Raw genomic sequence first — 27,794 nt, forward strand, 5'->3', positions numbered from 1 at the left:
AGTCTCTCTAGTCTCTACTCATAGTATATACGTATTATATACTTATATATATACATATGTATAAATTTTATATTTATGTATACAAAATTTATACGTGTGTGTATATGTACAAAATTTATATATAATTTTTTATATGCATACACTTTATTGTATAAAAAATATACACACGTATAAAAAGTTTGTGTGTACGTATAAGAAACGAAAAAAATATACATATATAAACTTTGTATACATGTTTACCAAGTTTGTGTACACACGTATAAAAACCCCAAAAATACACTTATACAAACTTTGTATATGTGCATACAAAGTTTGTATACGTACGTGTATGCAAAGTTTGTATTTGTACATATATAAAGTGCATATATATATATATATGTATATATATATATTATAAAACGAAAAATAATACGTAAAGAAAAAACAGAAAATAAGAAAAAGGAAATCGTAAGATACGGAAAGAAAAAAAAAAGGAAACCGTGAACTACGGAAAGAAAACAAACTACGTACGGAAAGAAAAACAGAAAAAAAAAAGAGAAGAAAACCGTTCCAAAAAAAAAAATCACGCGGTGATGCTTTGGCAGCTTTGCTCGTTTCGGAAGTAAAGCAGGCCGGACGGTTTCAATCTAGAAAGAAAAAGAAAAAGAAAAAGAAAAAGAAAAAAGAAGAAGAAAAGCTTCCTTCTAGATGCTTCTTTGGAGTGAGGTGGGGCCTACATGTCAGGATGATCGCCTCGCCACGGCCACGCCGGTTTATTATAATAAAAGCATGTTCATCAGTTTATTACTCCATTGATTGAGCAGCCGGCGGCGGCGATCTTTGCTTAAACCCTAATCTCAGACGCTGCCTTTGAGAGAGGAGAGGGGGGAGATCTTCTTCTTCGCTTACGGCGGGTGCAGGTATCCCATCCAATCCATCTTCCCCTCACCTCTCTCCCTCTCTCTCTTATACAGGTTAGATTGGACGACATTCCATCAAGAATGTTAGTTAAAACAATGTCAATGATGGATGGATCGAATAAGAGGAATATAGATTAGCTGCGATTGACCGCGATGGATCAATCAAATTCAATCCATCGATTTTTTCCCCTCGAGTATTTTGGTGGTCATCTTCATTCGATCTGGCGTTCAAGGCCAAGTTTTGCACTTTTCATCTTGTCTCACAGATTTGATCGCTCAACTTCTCTTCTAAAACATCCTCCTTTACCTACCTACTTCCTCATCTCCCTGATTTTCCCTGCTTCCTCTTTTTGCCGCTATTCCCCTCCCCTCTCCTCTCCTCTCCTTGCAGAACTTGTTTTTTTTTAAAAAAAAAAATCATCTCCCTTTTATTTTCTTGTAGACAAGCAGTGTAGAGCCCTGGTGCTACTCTGTTAGGGCCAATCTTACAGATCATGGATGGATGCGAATGCTATTGACCAGTCTCGGTCAAACTCAAATTAATCACTACATATATATATGCCACAACACTTGAAACAAATTACTTCAACTTTTCAACCATCTATTTTTCCCTATATATGCCTGTACTAGTATAACTGCTTTTCCTTGCAAAGTAATTGTAACCTGTTCTAGCAACTAGAAACTTCTTTTCTGTCTGCTTAGTTTGCCAAAGGTCTCTTTCAAGCATTTTTTTTTTTAAAAATCAGAGTTTCTTCTTCCTCTGTTTTCTCCCTTCTTGTGTTCACTCATGCTGATGTAGTCTGGCAACTTCTCTGCAACAGACAATATGGCCTCAGCATTCGGGAGCACCTCAGCATGTGGCATCAAGATCACTCCTACCGCTTTTGCCACCAAGAAACATCTTTGCCTGGTTCCACCCCCAGTCGTTTCACTTCCCCGGAAAAATAGGCCTCAGAGGAAGTGTAATTTCAGAGTAAATGCTGCCAAAGAGTTATATTTCAACAAGGATGGGTTGGCTATCAAGAAGCTGCAAGTGAGTTGTACATTCTAATCATTTCTACTAGCATGATGCTATCATCTATAACATCAACTTCTGAGTTGTGACTTCTATTTTCTATGACAGAATGGAGTCAATAAGCTTGCTGATCTCGTTGGAGTCACCCTTGGTCCAAAAGGACGGAATGTTGTCCTTGAGAGCAAGTATGGATCACCTAAAATTGTCAATGATGGTGTTACCGTTGCAAAGGAGGTATGCCACGTATAGTAAACTGTTCGTGTTCTTATGATGCAATCCTATCATTGCTTAAATTCAGAGTTTTCTGAAAAATGACTGAACATTTGGCATAAACTGTTTGTTTTCTTATGATGCAATCCTATCATAGCTTAAATTCAGAGTTTTCTGAAAAATGAGTGAACATTTGGCATGCACCAGGTTGAGCTGGAGGACCCTGTTGAAAATATTGGAGCCAAATTAGTCCGGCAAGCTGCAGCCAAGACAAATGATTTGGCTGGTGATGGGACAACGACTTCTGTTGTCCTTGCTCAAGGGATGATCACAGAGGGTGTTAAGGTACACCAATATAAAAGCCTTGTATCTTAATTTTACAGCATAAATATTTTACTTGGTTCTGGGAACAATCGTGGATCTGTTTACTTTCCCAGGTTGTGGCTGCTGGTGCTAATCCAGTACAGATTACCCGTGGTATAGAGAAAACGGCCAAAGCACTTGTGAGTGAACTCCAAAAAATGTCCAAGGAGGTAAGTTATGGACTTCTGTTTAAGATCTTATTCTTTTCTGCAACAAATCACTATACTCCGCTAGTCATGTAATGCAGCCAAAATAGGGTGTGCCATACATGAGATACTTCTATAGTCCTACATACAATATACAACTCTATGAAAAAGTTAACGTGGTTCTCACTTGCCCATTTGTAAATTTGTAAATCAACTGGATTTGTATATACGTAGCTAAGTCTAATGATTTTGATATGAGTGGTGTATAGTGTGCCATGTTTCATGTTTCTTTTTCGGTAATACTAAACATGAGTGCTGGGAATCTTCTGTGCTGATATTTAAGTAACACCCATTTGAATTCAGGAGCATTGGCTGCCAGTTTGAATCGTACTCATCCGCTACAGCACTATTTTTGCTTGAAATTTGAATCTATCATATTGCATGCAACTTTGCAGGTTGAAGACAGCGAACTTGCTGATGTTGCTGCGGTAAGTGCTGGAAATAACTACGAAATTGGCAACATGATAGCTGAAGCTATGAACAAGGTTGGCCGACAGGGGGTGGTCACACTTGAAGAAGGAAAGAGTGCTGAAAATAATCTCTATGTTGTTGAGGGAATGCAATTTGATCGCGGCTATATTTCTCCCTACTTTGTAACTGACAGTGAAAAAATGTCAGTGGAGTATGAGAATTGCAAGGTTTGATGCATTCTAGAATTCGGTGTACTTAAACTGTGCATTAACCAGATACTCATTTGTGGGCTCTATGCATTTGATGCTAATGTTGATTCTATCACCCAGCTGCTCCTTGTGGACAAGAAAATCAACAATGCCAGAGATCTTATAACAATTCTGGAGGATGCTATTAGGGGTGGGTACCCAATCCTAATAGTTACGGAGGATATTGAGCAGGAAGCTCTTGCAACTCTTGTGGTCAACAGGCTTAGGGGTGCATTGAAGATTGCTGCTATTAAAGCTCCTGGTTTTGGAGAACGCAAGAGTCAATACCTTGATGATATTGCTACTCTTACTGGAGGTGATATTCAGCTTTTGACATAAGTTGTCAACACTCTAAGCCACATGTGCGCTTATATATCGTTCTTCTTTCAGGTACTGTCATCAGGGAAGAAGTTGGCTTGTCCCTAGACAAAGCTGATAGAGATGTTCTAGGAACGGCCGCCAAGGTTGTAGTTACCAAGGATTCAACAACAATAGTTGGGGATGGTACTACCCAGGACGAAGTAAACAAAAGGGTGACACAAATCAAGAACCAGATTGAGGTCTGTATTATTTAAAATTAAAAATTCTATGTGTTCCTGTACTTCTCGTCAAACCACTCCTGTATTCATTTTCTCCTGACCCTGCTCTTTTTTGGGGGTTTCTTTGCTTACATGAATTTACAGGGCAGATCTTTTGGATTCACATGTCTCAGTATTTTTTTGTGGATTTTTATACAAGTTATTTTTTCTTCAGGCTGCTGAACAGGAATATGAGAAAGAAAAACTGAATGAGAGAATAGCTAAGCTCTCTGGTGGTGTTGCTGTCATCCAGGTGATCTCGATGTTCTGCAATTGAACCAATGCACTTGTTAATGTACTACTAGGCTGCATTTGCAGAAGATAATTGTTGTGAAATGACGCTACTTGTTATGTAGGTAGGAGCACAGACAGAAACTGAGCTTAAGGAAAAGAAACTGAGGGTTGAAGATGCACTGAATGCAACCAAGGTGAATACTTCTCTTTGTTAATATAATTTAATTTTGGGATTGCATTCAGAGAGCCTTCTGATGCACATAGAGTATATGGGTTTGTTGTTTGTTACTTAATAGTTTGCTCTGTGGCAGGCGGCTGTTGAGGAAGGTATTGTTGTTGGAGGTGGCTGTACGCTTTTGCGGCTTGCATCAAAAGTTGATGCCATTATAGAAACACTTGAGAATGATGAACAGAAGGTAGGAAAACAAATGAAATAATCTTTGGTTATTGTTTCATTTCATCCTAGGTTCAAGGCATTTGTTTTCTATTGTCAATAATTAAAATTTCCTTTTGGCTTCAAGGTTGGGGCTGAAATCGTAAGGAAGTCCTTGAGCTACCCACTTAAATTAATAGCAAAAAATGCTGGTGTTAACGGCAGTGTTGTTACTGAGAAGGTTTGTACTCTGACATTTGTTCTTAAGTACGATGAATATGCAATTCTGCAGCTTGTGTGTAACGAATTTTTGAACATGTATGATTTCAGGTCCTTGCCAATGATAACTTCAGGTATGGTTACAATGCCGCTACAGGAAAATATGAGGATTTGATGGCTGCTGGTATTATTGATCCCACCAAGGTAATTTTCTGCCGAATCAATGCGCTTTCTTATTCGTAGTCACATCAGAAGTAATTCTTTCATTATTAGAATATATATTGAAATGCACGTGTGCCTTTGTGTTGTGCTGTAAAATTAATATAACCGATTAACCATGTTGAACCGATAGAAGTGATCAGCTGCATGAAGATGAACCTCTGGGATATGGATTTTCTTTCCTTACCTTGCAATCAAACAAGGATGTTTTCCACCCTATTTTTTATATTAGTATTTTGAGTCCATAAAGCTAACGTTGTGTGAAACAGGTGGTGAGATGTTGCTTGGAGCATGCTGCGTCGGTGGCGAAAACATTCATCACATCAGATGCTGTTGTGGTAGACATCAAGGAGCCTGAGAAAGCAGCTGCTGCTGGGAACCCAATGGGTGGATCAGGTACACGGACCTGCTCATCATGATCAAACAGTAGTATATATTGTATGCTTGAACAGAGTTTGCTAATTGTTTTTTGTTCAGGTTTTGGATTTTAGTTTAGAAGAAGAGGAGTACCCTTTTTGGCAGTTGGCAACCATTTTTACACTGGAGGCAGGCAGAATTTCACAGTTGCATCTGAGACGTTTTTTCTTTTCCTGTGTGTAATTGTTGCGTACGTCAATGTGGCAGATGAGAGGAGTAGTAGGTTATGAATGGCCAGCATTATGACAGTTTATTGTTGCTCGACCTTACAGAAGAGCTGAAACAGTGCAACATAATGTTTTTAAGGTTGAGAATTATGCAAGCTGAAGTAGTTGGTAATAACCGGGAGAGGATTGTGTTGTCGTTGGAGTAGATGATGATTTTACTAGCTAGTTAGATCGAGTTACAAACATATAATTAATTAATTAAGGGGGCATTGGCAGATTACAATAATAAATAAATTATTTACATGATAATCGAGTTAGCAGTGATCGTGTTTATATAGGGCCTAAGGAGGAGTATATATATGTATTTAGCAAGCAGTGGGTTGTTAGTTACAGGCAGGGCAGCAGGAGGGTGGGGGGATTGAATTATTATTATTATTAGGCGGCGGTGTTGTTGGCGCGGAGGTCCTCGAAGCTCCAGTCACGGCGGACGCCGCCGCTGCGACGGAGACGAGGAGGAGGGCCGCCGCCTTTACATTCCATCAGCTGCGACGCCGACGCCTCCTCCACCGTCGATTTGCACTTGCGCACCTGCTTCTGCTGCTGCAGCATCGGCTGCTTCTTCTTCTTTTCGTCGTCGTCGTCGTGGTTGCTGTTGCTGGACGACGACGTGGGCGTCATGGGCGCCGGTGGTGGTGGATCGAGCAGCAGCAATGCGGATTGGGGCGTCCTGACCGGGGCGTAGCGCGGCTGCGCGAGGAGTCCGTCAGCGGTGACACCTCGTTGCAGGGCGGTGCAGCAGGTGGCCGTCTGCGGCTGACGCCGCCCATCGTACTCGTCTTCTTCCACGCCACCTCGTTGCCGTTGCCGGGTCACCAGGTTGCACGTCAGGTACGACGAAAGGCTCATCTCGATCTCTATAGCTCCTCACTTGATCATCTACTATCACAATCTCTCTCTCTCTTTTTCCCAAGGCTATATATATATAATTTTATAGCTCGCTCACCGTCCTAATTTTGAGCGGCCGCCCGGCTAATTTTTGGATGGATGGATGGATTCACCCAAATTAGCTAATTAACTGATTAACTGATGACCAACGGCATGCATGCGTCAAAACACTAATAATATTAGCCCAGCTAATTTGAGCATCCGCATGTAGTCCACTAGATACACATCTTGTTCTTTCTTTTTATCACAAGTAACCACATGTTTTTTATACTCTCATGTACAATTGAGAAAATCATTCTGTTCAAAATTGTATTGTGATTCATGTGTTTGTTTTTTTTGAAAGGAGGGCAAAAGCTTTGCCTCGTATATTGATAGAGATGGAGAAAATACAGGACGATAGAATTATGTACATGGCTAGTCTAAAAAAGAACTAAGCCCGCAAAAGGTGATGGTTAAGTGATATCTCTCAAGATTCCGAACTCTTGAAGCTTAGAGGCTCCTGCTTTGACTCATGCCTGACCTTCCTCTTTTATCTTGGCGAGGATGGATGCCGGTGGCGATGCAGTGTTTCGAAAAATTCATTCATTTCACTCACACCATATTTTCTAGGATACCAAGATCACCAAAGTACGCAGGGGAATGCGGAGGTTGTTGGCGAGAATTGTGATTCATGTGTGACATTTGCGGCGGAAATTATGATGAATTTGTTGTGACTTAGTTTCATCTTTGCATTTGTTGTACAAAACTAGGATGTTCAAGGTATTTTACACTTAGGCTGTAATTTGATACTTGGGGTTGGGAACCCAACTCTACTGTACGGAAAACGGAGCAGTCCATTAGCGCGCGATTAATTAAGTATTAGCTATTTTTTTAAAAAAAATAGATTAATTTGATTTTTTTAAAGCAACTTTCATATAGAAACTTTTTATAAAAATACACTATTTAGCAGTTTGAAAAGTATGCGCACGGAGAACAAGAGAGATAGGTTGGGAACCTCGTGGAACGAACGTAGCCTTAGTCATACACGTGGCGGGCAGGGCGCGACATGGGGGCGCCCGATTTTACTCCCCACGTGGGCGCCCGATTCTAGGCATCTTTTGCATTTATGTATGCATGTGCAGGCTTGCTGCAAAGATATTAGTTCTGCATATATCATCATGCAGTAAGTATGCATTGATTAATGGATCATCGATCGTACACACTACACAGACATGCATGCATGATTGTACTAGCTAGTGATATTTGGATATCGAATTAATTGGTAGTAGTAGCTGGTAGCAATATGGCTAGAGCAAGGAGATGATGGCGAGGGAGATGACGCCGTGCTGGAAGAGGGGCTTGGTCCTGGCCTTGATGGCCGGCGGCGTGGCCATGCCCTGCCCCTTGAACTCGTCCTCGCAGGTCACCGGCGCGTCGGTGGTGGCGCTCATCGCCGTCTTGGCGTCGCCGTACCTCCACGACTCGATCGCCGCCACGGCGTTGCCGAGGTTGTAGGCGGCGTCGCGGAACACCTCCAGGCACGAGTCGAGGCAGGACCTCGGCGGCGACCCCGGCGGCGCCCTGTCGCGGAGCACCCTGGCCTCGGAGGCGATGGTGGCCAGGGCGGAGCGGAGCGGCATGGTGGAGAAGAGGGCGAGGCCATGGAGGTCGGCGCCTGGGTACCCCGACAGGGACGACACGCACAGGGTGTAGTTCACGTTGGGGTTGCTCCTGCTGCATTGCCCGCACGTCTCCTCCACTATATCCTCGCCCGCCGCCGCCACTGCCGCCGGCGACGACGCAATGACCATTATTACAAACAAGAAGCAGACGCTGCCGCAGAGAGTGGCCATGTCGATCGACCGACCGACCTTATGGTTAGCAACGTCGACGTACTACCACTGCGTACAAGCTAGCTAGTGTATATATGCATGCTTGTGGGATTAGTTACTAATCAACGTCTTCTAGATAGTACACAGTACGAATAGTACACATGCTACACTTTTTTTTTTCGAGGGGACAGGCAGGGAGCTCCTGCGATTCACTATAGAAGAAGAGAGTTGATCCAGTTTATAAGGGAAACCGGACCCAAAAACCTTACAACAGCACGGTTAATTAAAGGAAAACTGGCAAAACCCCCGACATCGACAAACTAAACCTAAGTACAGCCGTCCAACAAGAGATAAACTCCTAAAGCGAAGCCTTCAAAAAGGTTACGCCGACAGCACGGCGACATCGTCCGATCCTAACGAATCTAGATTTTCACCCGGAGAAAACTCTTGAAGTGGAGTTGAACGAGGGCTCCAGTAGCAACGCCTTCAAGAAGGTGAACGGCGCCCAAGGGCGTCGCCGTTGCTAGCACCGAGAGCGGAGCAAGACTTTCGCCTTGGAGCACCCATCAACCATAGCATCCACGACGGGAGCCACCAAATGTCACCTGCACACCGAGGATACCTGCGATATTCACACCACCTGCACGACGCCGGACTCCAACCACCCCGTTCCCACCCGAGGACGCGTTGGATCTGGGCAAGGAGCCAGATCCGGCCGTCTTCCTCTCCACCAACGCCAGCCGACGCCAGTGGCAGCCGTGGGGTGCCTGCGTGCTCTTGCCTCTGCCGGCCGCCGCGCCGCCGCCGGATCTGGGTGCGCCACCGCCGGATCCGCGGTCTCCACCATCGCCACCCCAACGCCATCGCCATCCCCGCCGCCGTCACCCACAACACCACCCGGCGCAACTCACCTCGACCGCCACCGTCGCCCATCCCCGCCGCCGCCGTCGTCCCCGCCGCCGACGCCTTTCCCACCGCCAGCCCATCCCGCCAGATCCGGCCGGAACGGCGCGGATCTGGCGGACATCGCCGTCGCCATTCCGGGCAGCTCCCCAGGCCGCCCGAGCGCGAGGAGACGAGGAGCGCCCCGCCGCCACCGTCCTTGCGGCCGCGTGGCTTCGCCGGCGGTCGCTCGGACGATGGCGAGGCGGAGAAGGGGGTGGGGGTGGGGGAGAGGGGCGGCCGGGTCGTCGCCTCCCGAGCCGCCCCTAGGGAGAGCGACGCCGTACACATGCTACACTTATTCTTATCAACACACATGTACACCTATTATATAAGTATCTCTGATAGATTGAACCGGTATATATATATCCTGAGACGAAGTCATTATAAATATCTCACTGTCAATGAGCATATATATGTTACCTTGATATTGACAAAGTTATCATTGTCACATCACTGTCGATGTGTACGTCACCTATCACTGATATATCTTGATATTGCTAAAATCATCATTGACGCATCACTGATCATTATCTAAAAAATTAACGCATCACTTTTGACGCGTACATCACCTAACATTAAAAAATTATTTATCGTAAATATGAGCACATGTGTTAATTCTAAGACTAGTAGTATACACTACTCAAGCCGTTCGTTCTGCAAGTGGTTAGCAGTTATGTTGCAACCGAAACCTGAACAACTTTGCTCTGCTCTCAACTAAATAGTATTCCATCTATAGCTCTAGCTTCTTAGTTGTGATCTCTTAATTGTCCTTGTTTAGCCAAATGCATCCCCTTTAACTTTTAAAATGGAAGGATGCTTTCCTTGAATATTTATATATTGGGTCCAAAATTTTGGATTCCTCGACATGGATGTACGATAATCTCCGCTTGTGTTTGATCAATGTGATCACTTATACTCTCGCATTAGTTAATTGTAATGATGTGTACAGTACTAGTACTAGACAGCGTTTTGTCGACATTGATACAAGTTCAGTTTCTCAATTAATTGCATGGCAAATAAATATTGCATTTGGAACCGATCGAACAGACTCCTGCAGTATATCTCAAATCCAGATATTGTTTTCTTTAGCAAAAAAAAGAAGATAATCCAGAGATTATGACAACAGGTTATTCACTTCATTTAGTATGACGACATGCTTGTAATCTATAAAATTTCCTTGCACTAGCTAGTAGTAGCATTGGCTCATAGAGATCGTTCGATTTCCTTTTTCTTGTTGATCTGAATTTCTTAGATCGATGAGCAATATTTTTACATTTGATCATTGAGATCGAAACCATGCACATGTGAACATATGTACCAAATCAACAGGACTGAGGAAAATAAAAAGTACACAGTAAATTAATCGTGTTATTATTCATTCGTCTTTCATCTGATGAACAATTAAATCCTACAGTACATATTCAATTCAATCAGCAATTAATAATAATAATAATAACAATTTAAGTAAAAGAAGAAGAAATTCCAGCGGATGATCGATCGATGAGCAATGCAAATTAATAAGGAGTAGTAGAAATAAAATTAGGCAGAGGCAGGCAGGCGATAGATGGAAGTAAGGAAGAAATGGAGGAAGATTAGGCGGCGGCGTGGGTGAAGCCGATGGCGATGTGGGCCATCCTGCCGTACTCCCTGTCGTGGGCGGCGATGGGGATGTTGCCCTCGTCGCCCTTCCACGCGTCCTCGCAGCTCTCGGCGGCGCCCAGCGCGGCGGACAGCTGCTCCATGGCCGTCCCGTAGATGCGGACCTTGAGGTTGTCCAGGGCGTCGCGGAGGAGGTCGGCGGCGCCGCCGTACTGCTCAAGGCAGTGCTCGAACCGTGCGCGCGCGTCCGACGGCGACGAAGAATCCTCGGGCTCCAGCTCCGCGAGGTCGTCCATCTTGCAGACGGTGCTGGTGGCGTGGTCGATGGCCATCCGGGTGGCGAGCATGGCGAGCCCGTGCAGGCTGCGGGCCTCGCTGCTGCTGCTGCGCGGGTCCGCCGTCAGCGACGCTACGCAGTGGTCGTAGGCCACCGCGTGGTGCGTCTCCGATGCCCCCCGGCACGCCTCCTCGATGCTCATCGGGCTAGCGCACTCCTCCGCCTCCTGCTCGCCCGCATGCGCCGCCGCCGCAATCATCAACATCAGCACGCAGCACATCATCACCACGCTTCTGCTGCTTCTGCTCTCCATCGGATCGAATCGAATCGACATATGATCGATCGATCGATCGGTCTCCAAGCTAGCTGCTTATTCTGATGGATCGATGGCTGGCTTGGATGATCGATCGATGTTAACCTGTCGATCGGGGATTGATATGATGCTAGTAGCGTGGCGTACGTCCACCGATCGAGGAATTACTGGATCAGCCGATCGATCGAAGAAGACGACGACGATGATGCAAATGGATGGATCATGTAATTAGCTGGCTATGGTAGGCTAGATGGAATATATATTTATAAACACATTGATGCATGTATCGATCGATGGATAGATGCATGCGGCAGCTAGCGCAGAGTGCGGGCTGCCGGAGACGGTGGACCAACGGGAGTCCGGGACGGGCGCTCGCTCGTTCAATTCGCGCGCTTTCTTCACGTCCATTAATTGCTTATCGACTTGAATACTTCAACTCTCTATCTGCATGCCTGCTTGCCGTTCATCCATTAATATGCATCCGTCACGTATATATGTACAGATTTACTACTCATACATGGATTTTCATCTCTCAATTGACATCTACACCTGCATATATATCATCTAAATACTTACAAAAAAACATTTTAAAAATTTGACAAGATAAATTAATTACTATAAGATATATCATCTTATCATATTAACTAATTCGACTTGTATAGGCTGTAACAAAAAGATCAAATAAAACTACAACTAAAACTAGTTAACATACCTGCATAATTATATTTATTTATTGTTTTTATTTACAATTTATAGCGGTTGAATTTGAACGTGTATATTAATTTGTAGAGTAATATATTTTATGTTAATCTATCTTATCATTCTTTTAACTATTTAGACATGCAAGAAACAAAACAATATCTCCTAAGTAATGAAAACTATCCTTCATATTAGTCAATTACGCAAGCTAGGCATGCACACTCATCCTTTCTTACTTTCCTCCTTTCTTTAATTAAAGAAGGGTTGGTCTTTAAAAATTCATCCTTGACTATGTTATTGAAAAAAAATCATTTATGGATATATGTGGAACGAATACATTAATAAGGTATATTTTTTTCGCGAACGCACAAAAAATTGCACGTCAATATATTAGAAGAAATAGAGTTTTAGTTACACAACACAACGGCATGGACTAGCCCTTGCAAAGATACGGGGAAGAGAGGGGTTAAAAGAGAAGGAGATTAAACTAAAATTGTTGCTCCTAAACAGAGGGAGAAAAGCGAAAGAAAAACCCTATCCTCCCAAAAGATCCCCAAACAAAGCGGCACTAGCTAAGGACCAGAGGCGACCCTCTTGGAGGATGGAAACTGACACCTCCAAGACTGGCAAGAGGAAAGACTTGAAAACCCTAACACTCCGCTCCTTCCAAAGCTGCCAGGATACAAGGAGGACCAGAAAGTCGAAGGCCTTGTGAAGGTGCTCTGGGAAACGGCCCTAGCAGATCGCAAACGGCCACCAGTCCTGAAAAGTGTCACCACGAGAAGGGACAAGCCCAGTCCAGCCAGGAGGGGACAGGATGTTGTGCCAGATTTAGCGAGCGAACACACAGTCGAGTAGGATGTGGTTTGCCATTTCAAGCTCCTTGCGCGCAAAAGGGATAGACCGAGTGGTTGTCAATGTCGTACTTTTGCAAAAGCTCAGCAGTCCAACAACATTGCTAGAGTGCAAACCAAAGGAACTACTTGCACTTGGCAAGGCCCTTGGCCTGCCACGGTAAGTCGGTGCAAGGAAAGGGAAGTTGCCCTAGGAAGAAGGCATGGTAGGCCGAGCGGGCCGAGTAGCACTGGTCCCCCGTCCAACGCCATACCAGACGGTCTCCAGTGCTCGGAGAGAGTTGGATAGGACACACTGCATTCCAGACCATCAGGAATTGGGATATGACCGGGACAGTGAGGACGCCACGGATATCCCTTACCCAGGAGTTGCCAGCGAGGGCGAAGGCCACATTGCGCGATGCCCTGAGACGTGGGGGCACTACAAGGAGAAGGTCCGGCGCCATAAAGGCCACAGAGCGGCCATGTATCCACTAGTCCGACCAGAAGAGGGCCGACATGGTTTTGAGGTAAGCCCAGTAGGAATGGCCGGAGCCAGCGATTAATAAGGTATATAATTGCAAGCTAAGCTGCCAGATGCACAAATCAATTGGTCCAGATTCGTGGTGACGTCCATAGACGATAGTATAAATTAAGACGACGCCAAGAGAACTAATCAAGCGAATCTCAGTGCATGCATGAGCGAGTGCAAATATTATTGTTCTTGTCTTATACTACTATCTTACAGTTTAAAAAGTAATTGCGTGATAATGGCGTGGAATAAAGCTATATATGTTTACTCTCAATCACTTCACTTTAGTTGCAGTTTTGGCAAATGCGAGCATCCATCATCGGTTGGTTGTGATATATCCCACGACCAATATAGTATATAATCACTCTTATCTTCTTTTCATTGTCCACTTACAGTACAGCAGATGAACCATGCATTGGGATGCTATATATATACTAATTGATCGGAGATAGATTTTTGTCCCAAAAGATGTCCCCTCATTTCTTCTATGTCGTTACGTGTTGTCTAAATAGCTATGAAAAAAGTAGAAAAAAATAATTAACAAAGTAGATAAATATGAGGTATATCACCGTTACTCTATAAACATGCAATTAATTCAACCTCTATAAGTTATAATAAAAGAACAAATCTGACTCTAACTAGTACATGTACTATTTATGGTCATATTTGTTCTTTTTCTAATTTATATAGGTTAAATTTAAAATTACATATTTACGGAGTGATATATCACATACTAATTTATCTTGCCTTTTTCTCAAAATATTTTATAACCGTTTAGGTGACACTAAGAAAACAAGGAAACATTCTATAGATATTTTAGCTAATTGCTCTTGGTCTTTGCTAAAATATAATAATAGTATTGGTTAGAACAAACTATATACTTATATTAATTTATGGTCAATTATAATTTGAGTGGTGAAGGTGGTTGCTGTTGGGCTTTGATGGTGTTGGGCGCCTCTTCATCATCAACAGGCAGGTGCTTGGGTTCAGGACAACAAACCACCACCACCACCGAGGAGGCAGCTGCAGCGTCCTTCTTCTTCCCCCACAGCAGAAGGTACAGACCTAGGATCATCAACACTGATCCTAGCACGCTGCCATATATCATCATATATGCAAGGATGAAATCAATTAATTATATATCATGCATGCATATACATATATATATATCGTCGTCAATGCATAGTACTATATACATATATACCTGCCGAGGTGGAGCTGCTCATGGAGGAAGAAGAAGTCGATGAAGGCAACCATGATCTGGATGACCGGGATGAAGGCTGCCGTGAACACAGGGCCCCTCTTCCCCACACACCATGTCATTATCAGGTACCCTACTCCAGACGCCATCACCCCCTGCATGCATGCGCCCCCACACAATTAATTCATCTGTATATATGTGCATGGTGATAGATGTACTATTAGCAAGGCATATATAATTAATTGATTAATTACCGAGTAGATGACAGTGACGATCTCCACTTTGTTGGTGAGAGTCCAGGCGGAGGCTGTGAGCCTCTCGGTGGCCAGTGTGAGCGCCCCACCCTGCAGCGTGCTGATGAAGAACATGATGGCCGTGCAGGAGTAGATCGCCGGGTATTTCTTGGTCAGCTTCCCCTGCAGCAGCAGCCACAGCGAGAAGCACAGGCAGTTCCCCAGCAGCATCACCGTCCCCAGCGTCCATTGCTTATTGTTCTTCACCATCACTGACCCACCATGTCCTCCTCCTGCAGAAGCATCCATGGCAGCAGCAGCTGATGGGTGGTTTGTGAGTGCCACGCCCTTGTAGAGGCTCAGCAACAGCACACCTGCCATGGACGTGAGCGTACCAAGGACCTTGGCACCTCCTGCCATGCTCTTCATGTTGAGGGATTCCACCCCTAGCGCAATGGCGATGAGGAAGGTGAGCACAGGAGACAAGTTGGCGAATGTTATCGCGTACGTCGCCGTCGTGTACTGCAACCCGTAGAAGAAGCTGTACTGCGACAGACCAGCACTGCATATACATATAGCCATACATCCCTAGCTCTGAATTATTATCACTTTAATTTAATTACCATACTTCATCAACAAATTAATAAACTATTGCATGCATTTGAACTTAGAATTGAAAGAACAAACACAGTAGATGATTACCCAAGCAATGCACTGAAGAAGAGGTACACAAATATCTCCCATGTCATCTTAGGCCTTGTGTTCCTGCCTCAATTAATTAAACATACTCCTATTAGTACAATAATGAATTAATTCTCTGAGAGAGAAACATGCAATTAATTGTTCATGTATATATATATACCGTTCTTTGAAATAGGCAATCGGAGATAGGAAGAGAGTGGCCACCAGCTGCCGGAGTGTGATGAGGACAAGGCGATTCAGACCTTGTTCCAGCGCCTTCTTCACTAGCGCTGTCATCACCGCAGAGATGAGGTCGAACACCAGCATTGTCATCACCGTCCTACACTCCTCAGCCTGCAACATCATCCTAGCTAGCCTGTTAGTGTTTAGCAGCTAGCTACTTCTCTAATTAACGATATATGTGATTCTCTCAAGTCTCAACAATATATGTATGTATGTGATGTGCTAGCTTCTTGCTGTAAGACAGTAAACACACTCTGCTCATGGACTATATATACCCACACACACGCATGCTGCTGCATAGATAGCCCTGTCCCTCCACTTATTGATATTCCTCCAAAAAAAAAAATGAAAAAAGCGATGGCTCTCGTTCATCCCGGGGGGGAATGCTAATGCTATCTGCATACCTAATTGCTCCTCGATCTAGTGGAATGTTACTGCTGAAAAATTAGAGTATATATTTTATCCGACAAATGACATCTGAGGGGGACACTCAGAATATAATTTTCAGAGCAAAGGCGAAAGTAAAATATCCTGATTCAATTTTGGGTGCCCAAACATCGATCTGAAAATGATGCCCATAAAGTGAAGAAAAGGTGAGAGAGCACTCTACTTACAAAACTCTTGATAAAGTCACCTCCTTTTTGCACAATCACCTGGTATGTACGTGGATTAATCGTGGACTAAATACATTAACTTATTATCAGAGTCAGGAATACTATGAAAGGATCGAGCCAAGGAAAAGGAGTTCTCACCTTGTGGTCGTGGGTGACAGCTCTCTTCACCCTCACGCAGCGCTACCTGTTCTTCAACTCCAAGTCTCACATCTACATTGCAACCAAATTAATGCATCAATCCGTGCCTACGAAAATAGAGTTCACGATGGATGGTCACTGCGTATGCATATATGCATGCATGCGTCGCTTTGATTAGACATGACCATATAGAAATCTGCGGTTCAGGAGTGCGCAAGGGCCAAAAGAACCGGCAAAAGCCAGTTGGATCTGCCTGCCTGTCCATGATGAACAGGTCTCTACTTATAGTTGTAGCCCGCTACTGACCGTGGACAGGGAAAGACATATTTCATGTTTCAGCAGTAAGATTTCAGACTAGTAAAATGTGCACATGTACAGTGGCAAATCACGATTATTTACCATTTGGGTTTAGGTTGTAGAAAATCTGAAAGACAAGTCTTACTGCTGAAATCAACCTGATTGAGTGATTGCTATATATTCAGTCATTTGCAAGATCAAGTTAATTCTTCTTAGAGAGGGAAATAGTCTGCAATGTTATCCTTGGCATTGTAAATCTTTTTTGCCAAGTCCTTTTTTAACCCTTTCATTGAGGACCAATTTATGTATTCTATAAGCTTCTATATAGTTACTACCTAATTAAACACCTAAAACTCTACATTCAAACATAGCAATTATATATGCAAGCATAGTAATTAGTACATCATAAAGCTTATATAGAGGCACGTCACATCCTAAAACTCAACATATAAACATACCAAATAATCATTTCTCATATCATTTTCACAATATTTTAACTTAAATCCATCTATCAATTTTTTTTTCAACATTTAACACATATATCCCTCCATCGTTTATACAACATTTAGGATATTTTTATCTATGTATTCTATAGCAAAGCGCGGGATGTCATCTAGTTAATCTGGATCATAACCTTCGTGCTAATTGCTCTAATGCTCTCCACATGTCTCTTGCATGAGTTTCAAGTGTGAAAGTTGTGTGCTATTCTATTATTGGCTTGGCAATGCTACTTTGTTTTTAGTGAAAGTTGAGCATGTGAGCACATATGGTATGTTCGAAGTTAGTTCATAATGCTGGAGTTGAGGAATGCTATGAAAGGAGTGCTCACCTTTTGTGTGTGACAGCTCTATATATTCACCCTCACCCACCACTACCGATTCTTCATTGTACATTATATTGCAACCATATATATGCATCCATCTGTTCCTATGAAACTAGCTAGAACTCACAATCGACGCTATCCATGATGAACGGGTCTCTGCTGCTGCTAGCTAAGTAAAAAGACCTCTTTTCACGTTTCAGCAGTAAGATTTCAGACTAGTTAATGTGCTCCTCAAGTGTCATTTTCAGTGGCAAATCACGATTATTTACCATTTCGGTTTAGGTTGTACAAAATCTAGAAGAAAAGTGCTTGGTGCAAATCACTGCACATGTGCATACGGGAGCACTGCCAAAAAAGAAAAAAAAAACTACAATGAGTTATTTAGGATGATCTTTTACACCACAAAGACTAACTACTACAATTGCCCATTTTATGCTTCCAAAATTTCCTTTTTCTCCCCGTCTTGTTCCACTGCTTTTGCCAATAAAGCAGTAGCTGATGCTTCCTTGCTCTTACCCCAGAGGAGAAGATAGAGGCCTCCAATCACAAGAGCAGCACCTATCGCACTGCAAAGACAAAAAGAAAAACAAAAGTGCGACTTTTGATGTGTCCATCTGCGTAATAAAGTTGTCTTTTGGCCGATAGTTCCTTCAATTTGTAACTTTTTAGCAACACGTCAATAGTTTAAGTGATGCTAGTTGATAGCACAATGATATCAATTCTAGATCCTTTCAAAGAACTAGTAATCACTAAATTTATTTGCAAGCGTCAAGCATGAGCTTTCAAACCATGTGCTATCATAAACTAGTCCGAGTGCAGTTGTCAAGTTCCAAAATTATATACCTAGTACTTGTGCTTATTCATGTGAAGGTTTATCCTTTTCATGAAGGAAGAAGAGATCAAGGAAAAGGCCGAGAGTAGTACCTTCCAAGGAAAATCTGCTCATGAAGGAAGAAGAGATCAATGAGTGCAGCCATGATCTGGATGAGAGGCATGAAGCCTGCAGTGAAAACTGGGCCCTTCTTCTCGATGCACCAGGTCATCAGCACATACCCTATCCCTGATACCCCCACTCCCTGCAAGTGCACACCAATAAAAAGTGCAAGGTTTTTTTCTCAGTGGAACACCAGGACACTTTGCACTGAATCTGAATCACTCCCACTTGGGAACTGTCCTGTCCCTTCCTGAATTCAGAAATTCTTTGCCCGGGCCCATATATCTAGTAATCCTATCTTGTACTAGTGTAGTGTCTGCTCTGTTACTTGCGCGTCACAACTATCTTTGAATTAATTTCCACAAAAGTTAATTCGTGTGCTCCAGCAATGGCATGTACTGTTTTACTGTGTCGAAGAATACCCTCTTTACCATTTTCTTTTACCAGAATCAGATTCTTTTGCATCCCAAATTCAGTGATATATATAGGATTTAGTTTTTTATTGTGAGCATGATTAAGTTAGCACAATCAGGTAACATGTTTGTGCCAAAACATTTTGGTTGATGTTTAGAATAAAATTTTGCAGCAAGTCCATGGCATTATAACCGCGATTAATAAAAGACAGACGGAAAGATTGGTGATAGGGAGAGTTATCTTACTGCAAAAACAACAGCAATGATCTGTATGTTTCCTCGAATCAACCACACCGAAAGGCGCCTTTGTGTTGTGAGTGCAACAACTCCTGCTTGCATTGAGCTGAACGAGGTCATGAATGCAGTGCTGGAGAAGACTGCAGGGTATTTCTTGGTGAGCTTCCCCTGCAGAAGCATCCATAACGAGAAGCTGATGCAGTTTAAAACCAGCAAGACCGAGCCTAGCATCCATCGCTCCTTGCTGATGCTGCTGCTGTTGGAGGTAATACCCTTTGCACCGTGCTCTTGGACTGACGATGTTGTGTGAGTCAAGGCAGCTCCCTTGTACAGGCCCAATAGCGTCGCGCCACCAACAGACATGAGCGTTCCTATGACTTTTGCCAGCCCCGCCTTGCTCCTCACATCAACTGTTTCCAGTCTGCATAGTGGAAAATTTTTCTGGATAGTGTTTTGATTAAGTACAAAATTTTGCACTGTGAATGCATTGCAATTCCTCTTTATTGGTAAAAAGAATGTAAACAAAGCTCTGAAAATGGTGTCAGTCTGCTTCATACACTGATTTGACTGGATTTGGGGGCACGGCTTCACAAACTAAGCCCCACGTTTGGTTTGATGATCTATTATGCGTTTGGTTTGACCAAGTTTCCTTACAACTACAGTCACATTTGTAAACTTATTTCCCCTACTAAAGGGGTATTTACTTCTTGCCCTTATTTTGACAATCTTTCTTTTGTTTTGATAAAATCTTTATTTAACTGTTGTGGTTCTCTGTACTCTGACAATAGTTTCAGTCTTGTTAATAGATTGTAAGGAAGAAGGAAATAAAGAAGTGGGGGATAGAAGAACTTACTGGAGAGGGATAGCAATCAAAAAGGTGAAAACCGGAGTCATGTTGGAGAATGTTGCAGTCAGTGTTGCTGTAGTGTAGCTCAACCCCAGAAAGAACAGATACTGAGCACATAATCCCCTATATACAACATGATAAGACAAAAGAGCATAATCATATAACCTTTCAACTCGTTTTTTTTCAGTTTTTTATTTTCATTGCACTGGGCAAGAGAACACGATATTACAGGGGAAAAACAAAGAGAGCAAGTTTACCCAAGCAATGCGCTCATGAACATGTAGGCAAAGATCTCTGTTGTAAATCTTGGTCTTGTATTCCTGGAATCATTTATAGAAAAAAAAATTATGCAAGAGAACTTAGAGTGACATCTTTGCAGGTATTGGAACAGTTCCTTACATTTATATAAAAGGCATCAGAGGGCTCCAATTTCACATTTTTCACTTAGAAAAATGCAAAGGATTCGTACTAAAAGCTAAGGTCCGGCTAGACATTTTGAAGACTACGAGCGCACTAGTGGTCCAGCCAACTAGACCTGTATACCAGGAAAAAATAGCTGAGATGCAGCTCAGCTCCATAACAACCAATCACACAACCTCCAAGCTTCATACCTTAAGAACTACTGTAACACCCTATATAACAAGCCATTTGAAACATGAAGAAAGAGATAGTTTTGAAGTTCGAAAATATCACACGTAACCCCACATTGGATTGGCAACAGCTCTCGATAAAAATTGAAGAGTTACTGAAAGATCATTGAACGATGTATCACCATCGGAGTTTCAAATACTTTGGACTAGTAACTACTAGAAATGCGAATGATATAACAAGAGGTATCTCTCATCTTTCATGCGCTTGCATGCACATTGTTACCAGGTACTAAACATCATCATAAACAAACTTTGCACAAGAAATTCAGAACCTGATAAGACACTTGAGATCAGACTACCTGTCACAAACCTTTCTTTGAAATAAGCAATCGGAGCGAGCAGGACTGCCGCTACAAACTGGCGTAGGGTGATAAAGACAACGTGGTTTAACCCATCAGCCAAAGCCTTCTTGACCAATGCTGTCATCAGCGCAAAGAGCGTGTCAAACACCAGCATTGCGACTACGGGCTTCAGAAACTCCACCCAATTCATTCTCTGTGTCTGCACTGAACAGCTGAAGCCTGAAGGGGTGGATTAGGTAAGCCTAGAGTGCCTAGTCCCCCTATAGCAAGCTTGCTTATATTACACAGTTTGGCTGCAGGTGGAACAAGGCAATGCCACACATGTAGCTATCTTGAATGGAACATTTTGATTCGGTCTCAGGTCATTAGGTAACTAGTTCATATACAAACATTTGTACATGGATGAGGTAGCAATGCAATAGGTTGGCAAGCAGAGCACCGCTTTGTTGATGCAGCAACAGAAGCCTCCTCACGGAACAGTGGAACAACCGAACAAGCAAGCTATATATGCATGATCGGATTGCGTGACCTGAGGAATATTGGTACAAAGTGCATGAATACTGACTGGTTCTAGTGTCATTCAGCTGATGTTGGGGTAAGAACAAAGGGCGATGAATTGTTCCTTGAGAGCATGAGCATTAGATGCTAACCTGTAGCCATTGCTGAAGCATTACACGGCCTAGCATAGCAGCTACTCAATCAAGTCAGTCCATTGACATCGTCAGGTACGCTCTCTTTTTGTCCTGCCGCCAAGGGAAGAAGAAGAGTGTTAGTGATAGAGATGCCAGCGATCTAGTCAAGAATAAGTACTTGATTTTGTATATGTTTTCCAGACAAGGGAATACATGCCAGTATCAGACCATATATCTACCTATATATTTTGTCCTATGCTGCTACGTATCGTGTACTTTTCTCACACTGATGTACCAGCAGCATTCCGTTCGTCCATCCAATTCTGCACAACATATAGCACTGATGATTCCGCAATCTCAGGTTGAGATTGTCGAATTGCTCTTTATTTTGCGTCTTGACATGACGATCACGGAGTACATGTGATCTCATGGATTTCCTTTGCATATTTCTTCCTCATGCACGTACACTAGTAGTATATCTCAGGCAAAGTATCAAATATGTTGCCAGGTGTCGACCACAAGAGTCCCAGCAAGCGCTGCTCTTGTTCAAGCTGCACACTTAAAAGTGCTACTACCTCCATCCCAATATCCAATATAAATGCAACATGCATATGCGATATATCTTAGAGCTACGAATCTAGACCGAGAGAATACTATTTAAAACAAACGATTTTACAGCTAACTTGATCACAGCACTGGCAAGGCAAACCATGGAACATTAGGAATTCAGGCTGCAGCAGAACCAACGAGGGCGAGATAATAATAACCCAAGTTGGAGGTTCTTTCAACGGTGTAAATAAGATCCCTCAAGAGAAATAAGCACAGAAACATTCTCACAAACAATACGGATACCATAGGAGCACGTGCTCCAATTACATAATAACATCCTAACCCAGTAGTACAAAATTTCATTCTCGAATGACCTTGTAATTTGACTCAAAAACAGAGCAGTAAAAGGTTCTTGTGCACTCTCTCTAGGACAGGTTTTGCTACAGCTAGTAAGGAAACGCAGCTCACTGGTCCTCAGTGATGGTGCCCTTGTCACTGACATAGATGCCATCCAGGAACTTCCTGATATCCTTGTTCTTGACGTGGCATTTCTGTTGGGAGCAAAAAGGAAATAGACATGGTTTAGGACAGAGATCAACGAAGCATCAGGTAGTAAAGACACCTAACAAGATGAGACTCGTGCAGCACAGAGTAGCAAAGATATCACCCCACCTATTGGTGATTTAAGTCAAGTAGGAGCAGAATCTTAACACTGTTGTTATACATCCAACTAGCATGGTAGCCCGCGCAGATTGCGCCGGCTAGCATCATTATATTTTCTATCATATAATAGCATATATGTTTTCTCATTATATTATTCAAATATATTAAAATGACAACATAATTTTAAATTTTGCAATATGTGTAATATTCATATTATATTTTATATACATGTTAGTTATTAATTATTTTTAATATCAAATTTTAGTTATTTGTAAATTATATATATTCCTATATGGACTCTAGACTCGTCTTTTAATATTTCCTTTTTTAAATTCCGAATTTTCTGTAAATTGTATTTCTATATAGACTCTATGCTCTTCTTCCAATATTATTTATTTTTATTTCTGAATTTTCATATTATATTTTATATGTGTTAGTTATTAATATCAAATTTTAGTTATTTGTAAATTATATATATTCCTATATGGACTCTAGACTCGTCTTTTAATATTTCTTTTTTAAATTCCGAATTTTTTGTAAATTGTATTTCTATATAGACTATGCTTTTTTTTCAATATTATTTATTTTTATTTCTGAATTTTTATTATTTCTAATTGTATTTCTATGTGGACTCTAAACTCATCTTTCAATATTCTTTAATTTTTAATTTCGAATTTCAGTTACTAATAAATTGTATTCTTATATTGACCTTAAACTCTTCTTCCCATATTTTTCTTAATTTCGAATTTTAGTTATTTGTAAATTGTATTTTTATACAGACTCTAGACTCTACTTTTAATTTTATTATGTTTATTCCAAATTTTAGTTAGTTTTAAATTCCTATATGGACTCTATACTCTACTTCTAGTATTTCTTTTTTAAATTCCGAATTTCTATTTTTTTTCTTAATTGTATTTCTATATGGACTCTATCCTCTACTTCTAATATTCCTTATTTTTAATTTCAAATTTCTATTATTTCCTAATTGTATTTCTATATGGACTCTATACTCTACTTCTAATATTTCTTATTTTTAATTCCGAATTTCAGTTATTTCCTAATTGTATTTCTATATGGACTCTATACTCTACTTCTAATATTCCTTATTTTTAATTCCGAATTTCAGTTATTTTCTAATTGTATTTCTATATGGACTCTAGTCTCTTCTTCTAATATTCCTTATTTTTTAATTCCGAATTTCAGTTATTTCCTAATTGTATTTCTATATGGACCCTAGTCTCCTCTTCTAATATTCCTTATTTTTTAATTCCGAATTTCAGCTATTTCTAAATTGTATTTCTATATGGACTCTGCTTTTTCTTTTTCTCCGATTAATGTGAGAATTTCTAAGCCATGAGAGCGCACGTGGAAGCTTCTTTTTCTATTCCTTTAATTATATAATAGATAGATTTGGGAAGCATGAACAAACTCTAAGAAATATACAGAATCTTAAAGCATATGCACACAGAACACCTACTCCATTATACAGCAGCAAATTAAAGTAGTAACAGTCTGACATAACGAAGCATTGTGATTTACAGGATCATCATAGCACACATCACAGAGCTAAGAGAGACAGGGGTGCAAGAAATCTAACCTGGTTGATCAGTGCCGCAGAACGGGAGACAAGCTCGATATCATTGCCATCAAGGACCAGCTCATCCTTGACCTTCTCAGAACGCAAAATTGTCACACCCTCAAGCATGTCCACTTTCCTCACCTATTATTGAAGGAAACGAAGGATGTCATAACATTTTTTATTATCTGTGGTTTCCAAGCTATATACTGAATGAATGTGACAGCAGATTGGGAAAAAAACAATGTTGAAGGCCAGAGAATGATTTGCTTTTCTAGAGTCTAAACCACATGTCTATGTTGTGTAGAACAAATATGAGAAATATTGAAGCATGGCAGAAATTATGTATGTGCAAGTGATCCCTAATAATGTGTTTTTAACAGAAGAATCAGCATTTTGTGTTGCAAGACTAACTAGAGCAGCAATCCGAAGCTGAATGTAGGCTAAACAGGCAATCTGTGAGGCATAAATTAAATATTTGCAGCTACTAGTTGAGATGAATCAATAGAGGCGTGTAATCGTGGAGTGGAGAAAATACATTGCGCGTAGGATGAAATCATGTACGTGCTGGTAGATGGTAATAGAAAGAAAGGGAAAGGGGTAATGGGGGGGACCTTCTTCTCGCCGAGGAAGTTCCTGATCTCGATGGCGGTGTTGGAGTTGGTGATGGAGGCGTTGATGGGGAAATGGGCATAGACGAAGCGCATCTTGTAGCGGTAGCCCTTGGTGACGCCGGTGATGAGGTTCTGGACGTGGGAGATGGCGGTGCGGATGGCGGCCATGGTGCGGCGGGTGCCGAACCACGCGTCCACCTGCAGCTTCCTCACCCCCTCCACCTCCAGCAGCTGGAAGTCCAGGTTCAGGTGCTTGAAGTTGCGCGTCAGCTTCCCACGGGGACCCTCCACCGTCACCACCTTCGCCGCCACGTGCACCGTCACCCCCGACGGGATCTCCATCGTCTCCGAAGCCAAGATCGTCTTCATCTCTTGCTCTCGATCTCTCTCTCTCTCTCTCTCTCTCTCTCTCTCCCTCTCCGGCGGCGGCGGCGGCGGCGGCGATGCGGGGCGTGGAAGAAGAAGGAAGAAGGAGACGAGTGGCGTTTTCCGCTTTATATAGGTGGGTGACGCACACGGCCTTAGGGTTTTTGCCATATTGGGCCTAGGCTTTCTGGTGGGCCGTTCAATGATGATGGATGGGCCCAATCAACACGCTCGCGACTTGTAGATTGTAATGCAGCAGCCCAGTTATTTTAATTCACATGCGCATATATAATAAATAAATGGGACACTAAAGTTGTCAAAATACAGCAGAAAATGGGAAACCACTTTATAGTCGACGAATCGTCAGTATAATATCTACATGCATCTCATCAGATGAGATCAGATCGAGTACAACAAGATGGCGTATGCAGGTTGCGCATGCATGCATGAAAATCGAGATAAAAAGGGATTAATTAATTATTAACAGCGCGCGTCCATCAGTAGACTTCCACATTCCATTGCTCCGACTTCTTCAGCTGCTTCTTGTAGTCAAGCCAGTCGATGCCTACATACAGTATATAATGCAAGAAAGAAAGTAATTAGGAATCGAATAGAGATGGAGATTAAAAGAAGTACTAGTACAGTACCGTCTTTTGCAGCGAGGTCGATCATGATGTCGTCGATGCCTTTCTCCATGCCCTTGAGGCCGCACATGTAGACGTAGGTGTTGTCCTTCTTGAGCAGCTCCCACAGCTCGTCCTTGTACTCCGCCATCCGCGTCTGGATGTACATCTTCTCCCCCGCCGCGTTCGTCTGCTCCCGGCTCACCGCGAAGTCCAGCCGGAACCTCTCCGGCGCGATCTCCTTCATCCGCTCGAACTCCTCCCTGTACAGCAGCGTGCTGCTGGTGGGCACCCCGAGGAAGAGCCACGCCAGGCCGTTGAACTTGTAGTCGTCGTGCTCCTCGAAGAACATCTTCCACAGGAAGGACCTGAAGGGCGCGATGCCGGTGCCGGTGCCCAGCATGATGATGGTGGCGTTGGGGTCCTTGGGCATCAGCATCTCCTTCCCCACTGGCCCCGTGATCTTCACGTCCGAACCAGGCTTCAGGTCACCTAAATTATACTCCATTAATTAGCACACAAGTACAATCTAACTGCTATTACATGATCAGACTCCTAGCTTACAGAGGAAGTTGGAGCAGACTCCTTTGACGATCTCTCCCTGATCGTTGGTGTACACCAGCCTCTTCACGCACAGCGATACCTGATCGATCGATCAGGGACGATGTCGATGTTAGTTAGCTCATGTCTTGTGGTTGAGATCGATGGAGCAAGAAAAACACTACTAGCTAGTTACCGTCTTGGAGTCGGCGAAGTCCCCGATGGCGCTGCTGGCGATGGAGTAGAGGCGGAGCTTGTGGGGCTTGCCGTTCTTGTCGATGCCGTCGGGGATGACGCCGATGGACTGCCCCTCGCGGTAGGGGATCTCGCCGTCGGTGCTGAACACCATGTGCCACGTCTCACCGGGGGCGTCGTCGCCGGTGATCCTCGTGTTCAGGAGGCACCGCCCCGTGTACGGCTCCTTGGGCCTGTACTTGTTCGTAACCACGCCATCCACCTGCTTCTTCGACACCTTCTCCACCTTAGTAGTCACCTCCGCAGCCGGCGCTGCGGTCGTCTCCGTCGTCGACGCCTGCGCCCGCACGCCATTACCGCTGCTTCGCTTGGACCAGCAACGAGGAGGGTAGAATACGGAGCAGGTCGACGGCCTCGGAGCTCCTCCGGCTACGGCGGCGCCAGCTTTGCTGCAGGGCAGCGACGACACTGTGTTCACGGCGGCCATGTCTGTGTGCCTGTGACTCGCGACAAAGGAAGGAGAGGAGAGGATTGTAGTAATTGAGATTGGAAAAGAGAGAGAGAGGATTGGATTGAGTGGAAGAGAAAGCAGGTGACGAGCTTGTGGTGCCCGTGCGCGCCTCCCTCCCTCCCTCCCTCCATCTACTTAGTAGTAGTACTTTTCGATCATGGGCCACCCAATTTTAGCCTAGCAATAAGTTCACTTTGGGTCTCTCTTTTTGTCGCACAGTCCGATTTTCGTCCCTTGACCGCAAAACCGGATACGACCCGTCCCCCAACTTACGAAAACCGGGCAAACAAGGTCCCTCGGCGGTTTTGGCTGACGTGGCACCTACGTGGCTAATTTAACTCGTATTCATCTGACGTAGCGCTTACGCGGCAATTCGATCCGGAAAAATAATAAAGCACG

At 43.1% G+C, this 27,794-nt stretch overlaps 7 protein-coding genes across 7 annotated transcripts; 1 reads left to right on the forward strand and 6 right to left on the reverse strand.

Moving 5' to 3' along the window:
- The first annotated feature begins 752 nt into the window (after positions 1 to 752).
- LOC127762708 (ruBisCO large subunit-binding protein subunit beta, chloroplastic-like) lies at positions 753 to 5,520 on the forward strand. Its single transcript, XM_052287181.1, has 15 exons — positions 753 to 899; positions 1,721 to 1,932; positions 2,023 to 2,148; positions 2,332 to 2,469; positions 2,562 to 2,657; positions 3,089 to 3,331; positions 3,434 to 3,668; positions 3,743 to 3,912; positions 4,106 to 4,183; positions 4,287 to 4,358; positions 4,476 to 4,580; positions 4,686 to 4,778; positions 4,868 to 4,960; positions 5,245 to 5,371; positions 5,453 to 5,520. Exons 2-15 carry the CDS (start codon positions 1,726 to 1,728, stop codon positions 5,464 to 5,466), a joined length of 1,797 nt encoding a protein of 598 aa, XP_052143141.1. The 5' UTR covers positions 753 to 899; positions 1,721 to 1,725; the 3' UTR covers positions 5,467 to 5,520.
- Positions 5,521 to 5,661: 141 nt separating this feature from the next.
- LOC127762713 (uncharacterized) lies at positions 5,662 to 6,521 on the reverse strand. The gene has a single exon (XM_052287186.1). It carries the CDS (start codon positions 6,463 to 6,465, stop codon positions 5,995 to 5,997), a length of 471 nt encoding a protein of 156 aa, XP_052143146.1. The 5' UTR covers positions 6,466 to 6,521; the 3' UTR covers positions 5,662 to 5,994.
- Positions 6,522 to 7,641: 1,120 nt separating this feature from the next.
- LOC127762712 (putative invertase inhibitor) lies at positions 7,642 to 8,394 on the reverse strand. The gene has a single exon (XM_052287185.1). It carries the CDS (start codon positions 8,334 to 8,336, stop codon positions 7,791 to 7,793), a length of 546 nt encoding a protein of 181 aa, XP_052143145.1. The 5' UTR covers positions 8,337 to 8,394; the 3' UTR covers positions 7,642 to 7,790.
- A 2,084-nt stretch (positions 8,395 to 10,478) lies between these two features.
- On the reverse strand, positions 10,479 to 11,703 carry LOC127762711 (putative invertase inhibitor). Its single transcript, XM_052287184.1, has one exon. It carries the CDS (start codon positions 11,468 to 11,470, stop codon positions 10,853 to 10,855), a length of 618 nt encoding a protein of 205 aa, XP_052143144.1. The 5' UTR covers positions 11,471 to 11,703; the 3' UTR covers positions 10,479 to 10,852.
- Positions 11,704 to 13,848: 2,145 nt separating this feature from the next.
- LOC127762714 (WAT1-related protein At3g30340-like) lies at positions 13,849 to 22,371 on the reverse strand. The gene is made up of 10 exons (XM_052287187.1): positions 21,777 to 22,371; positions 21,135 to 21,655; positions 20,432 to 20,494; positions 20,181 to 20,297; positions 19,337 to 19,748; positions 18,668 to 18,819; positions 15,650 to 15,712; positions 14,969 to 15,509; positions 14,718 to 14,869; positions 13,849 to 14,607 (listed from the first exon to the last, which is right to left on the reverse strand). Exons 2-10 carry the CDS (start codon positions 21,314 to 21,316, stop codon positions 14,415 to 14,417), a joined length of 1,875 nt encoding a protein of 624 aa, XP_052143147.1. The 5' UTR covers positions 21,317 to 21,655; positions 21,777 to 22,371; the 3' UTR covers positions 13,849 to 14,414.
- Positions 22,372 to 22,483: 112 nt separating this feature from the next.
- LOC127762710 (60S ribosomal protein L9-like) lies at positions 22,484 to 25,629 on the reverse strand. Its single transcript, XM_052287183.1, has 3 exons — positions 25,161 to 25,629; positions 24,568 to 24,690; positions 22,484 to 22,858 (listed from the first exon to the last, which is right to left on the reverse strand). The coding sequence occupies exons 1-3, from the start codon at positions 25,527 to 25,529 to the stop codon at positions 22,772 to 22,774; spliced, it is 579 nt and encodes a 192-aa protein (XP_052143143.1). The 5' UTR covers positions 25,530 to 25,629; the 3' UTR covers positions 22,484 to 22,771.
- Positions 25,630 to 25,848: 219 nt separating this feature from the next.
- On the reverse strand, positions 25,849 to 27,497 carry LOC127762709 (ferredoxin--NADP reductase, leaf isozyme 2, chloroplastic). The gene is made up of 4 exons (XM_052287182.1): positions 26,886 to 27,497; positions 26,714 to 26,792; positions 26,174 to 26,641; positions 25,849 to 26,091 (listed from the first exon to the last, which is right to left on the reverse strand). Exons 1-4 carry the CDS (start codon positions 27,369 to 27,371, stop codon positions 26,024 to 26,026), a joined length of 1,101 nt encoding a protein of 366 aa, XP_052143142.1. The 5' UTR covers positions 27,372 to 27,497; the 3' UTR covers positions 25,849 to 26,023.
- Between the last annotated feature and the right edge of the window lie 297 nt (positions 27,498 to 27,794).

Source organism: Oryza glaberrima, chromosome 2, assembly GCF_000147395.1.
Source record: "Oryza glaberrima chromosome 2, OglaRS2, whole genome shotgun sequence".
NCBI lineage: Eukaryota > Viridiplantae > Streptophyta > Magnoliopsida > Poales > Poaceae > Oryza > Oryza glaberrima.

What these genes read in the sequence shown, in the direction of transcription:
- LOC127762708 (XM_052287181.1), top strand. Translation starts at nt 1,726, where the DNA reads ATGGCCTCAGCATTCGGGAGCACCTCAGCATGTGGCATCAAGATCACT. An exon ending in GTGTTACCGTTGCAAAGGAG is followed by an intron (nt 2,149 to 2,331) that starts GTATGCCACGTA and finishes GGCATGCACCAG; the next exon opens with GTTGAGCTGGAGGACCCTGT. An exon ending in TGATCACAGAGGGTGTTAAG is followed by an intron (nt 2,470 to 2,561) that starts GTACACCAATAT and finishes TTACTTTCCCAG; the next exon opens with GTTGTGGCTGCTGGTGCTAA.
- LOC127762713 (XM_052287186.1), bottom strand. Translation starts at nt 6,465, where the DNA reads ATGAGCCTTTCGTCGTACCTGACGTGCAACCTGGTGACCCGGCAACGG.
- LOC127762712 (XM_052287185.1), bottom strand. Translation starts at nt 8,336, where the DNA reads ATGGCCACTCTCTGCGGCAGCGTCTGCTTCTTGTTTGTAATAATGGTC.
- LOC127762711 (XM_052287184.1), bottom strand. Translation starts at nt 11,470, where the DNA reads ATGTCGATTCGATTCGATCCGATGGAGAGCAGAAGCAGCAGAAGCGTG.
- LOC127762714 (XM_052287187.1), bottom strand. Translation starts at nt 21,316, where the DNA reads ATGAATTGGGTGGAGTTTCTGAAGCCCGTAGTCGCAATGCTGGTGTTT. An exon ending in TTGATTGCTATCCCTCTCCA is followed by an intron (nt 19,749 to 20,180) that starts GTAAGTTCTTCT and finishes TCCACTATGCAG; the next exon opens with ACTGGAAACAGTTGATGTGA. An exon ending in GAGCAGCTCCACCTCGGCAG is followed by an intron (nt 14,608 to 14,717) that starts GTATATATGTAT and finishes GATATATGGCAG; the next exon opens with CGTGCTAGGATCAGTGTTGA.
- LOC127762710 (XM_052287183.1), bottom strand. Translation starts at nt 25,529, where the DNA reads ATGAAGACGATCTTGGCTTCGGAGACGATGGAGATCCCGTCGGGGGTG. An exon ending in ACTTCCTCGGCGAGAAGAAG is followed by an intron (nt 24,691 to 25,160) that starts GTCCCCCCCATT and finishes CTTCAATAATAG; the next exon opens with GTGAGGAAAGTGGACATGCT. An exon ending in CTGCGGCACTGATCAACCAG is followed by an intron (nt 22,859 to 24,567) that starts GTTAGATTTCTT and finishes TGCTCCCAACAG; the next exon opens with AAATGCCACGTCAAGAACAA.
- LOC127762709 (XM_052287182.1), bottom strand. Translation starts at nt 27,371, where the DNA reads ATGGCCGCCGTGAACACAGTGTCGTCGCTGCCCTGCAGCAAAGCTGGC. An exon ending in ACTTCGCCGACTCCAAGACG is followed by an intron (nt 26,793 to 26,885) that starts GTAACTAGCTAG and finishes TCGATCGATCAG; the next exon opens with GTATCGCTGTGCGTGAAGAG. An exon ending in CGACCTCGCTGCAAAAGACG is followed by an intron (nt 26,092 to 26,173) that starts GTACTGTACTAG and finishes TACTGTATGTAG; the next exon opens with GCATCGACTGGCTTGACTAC.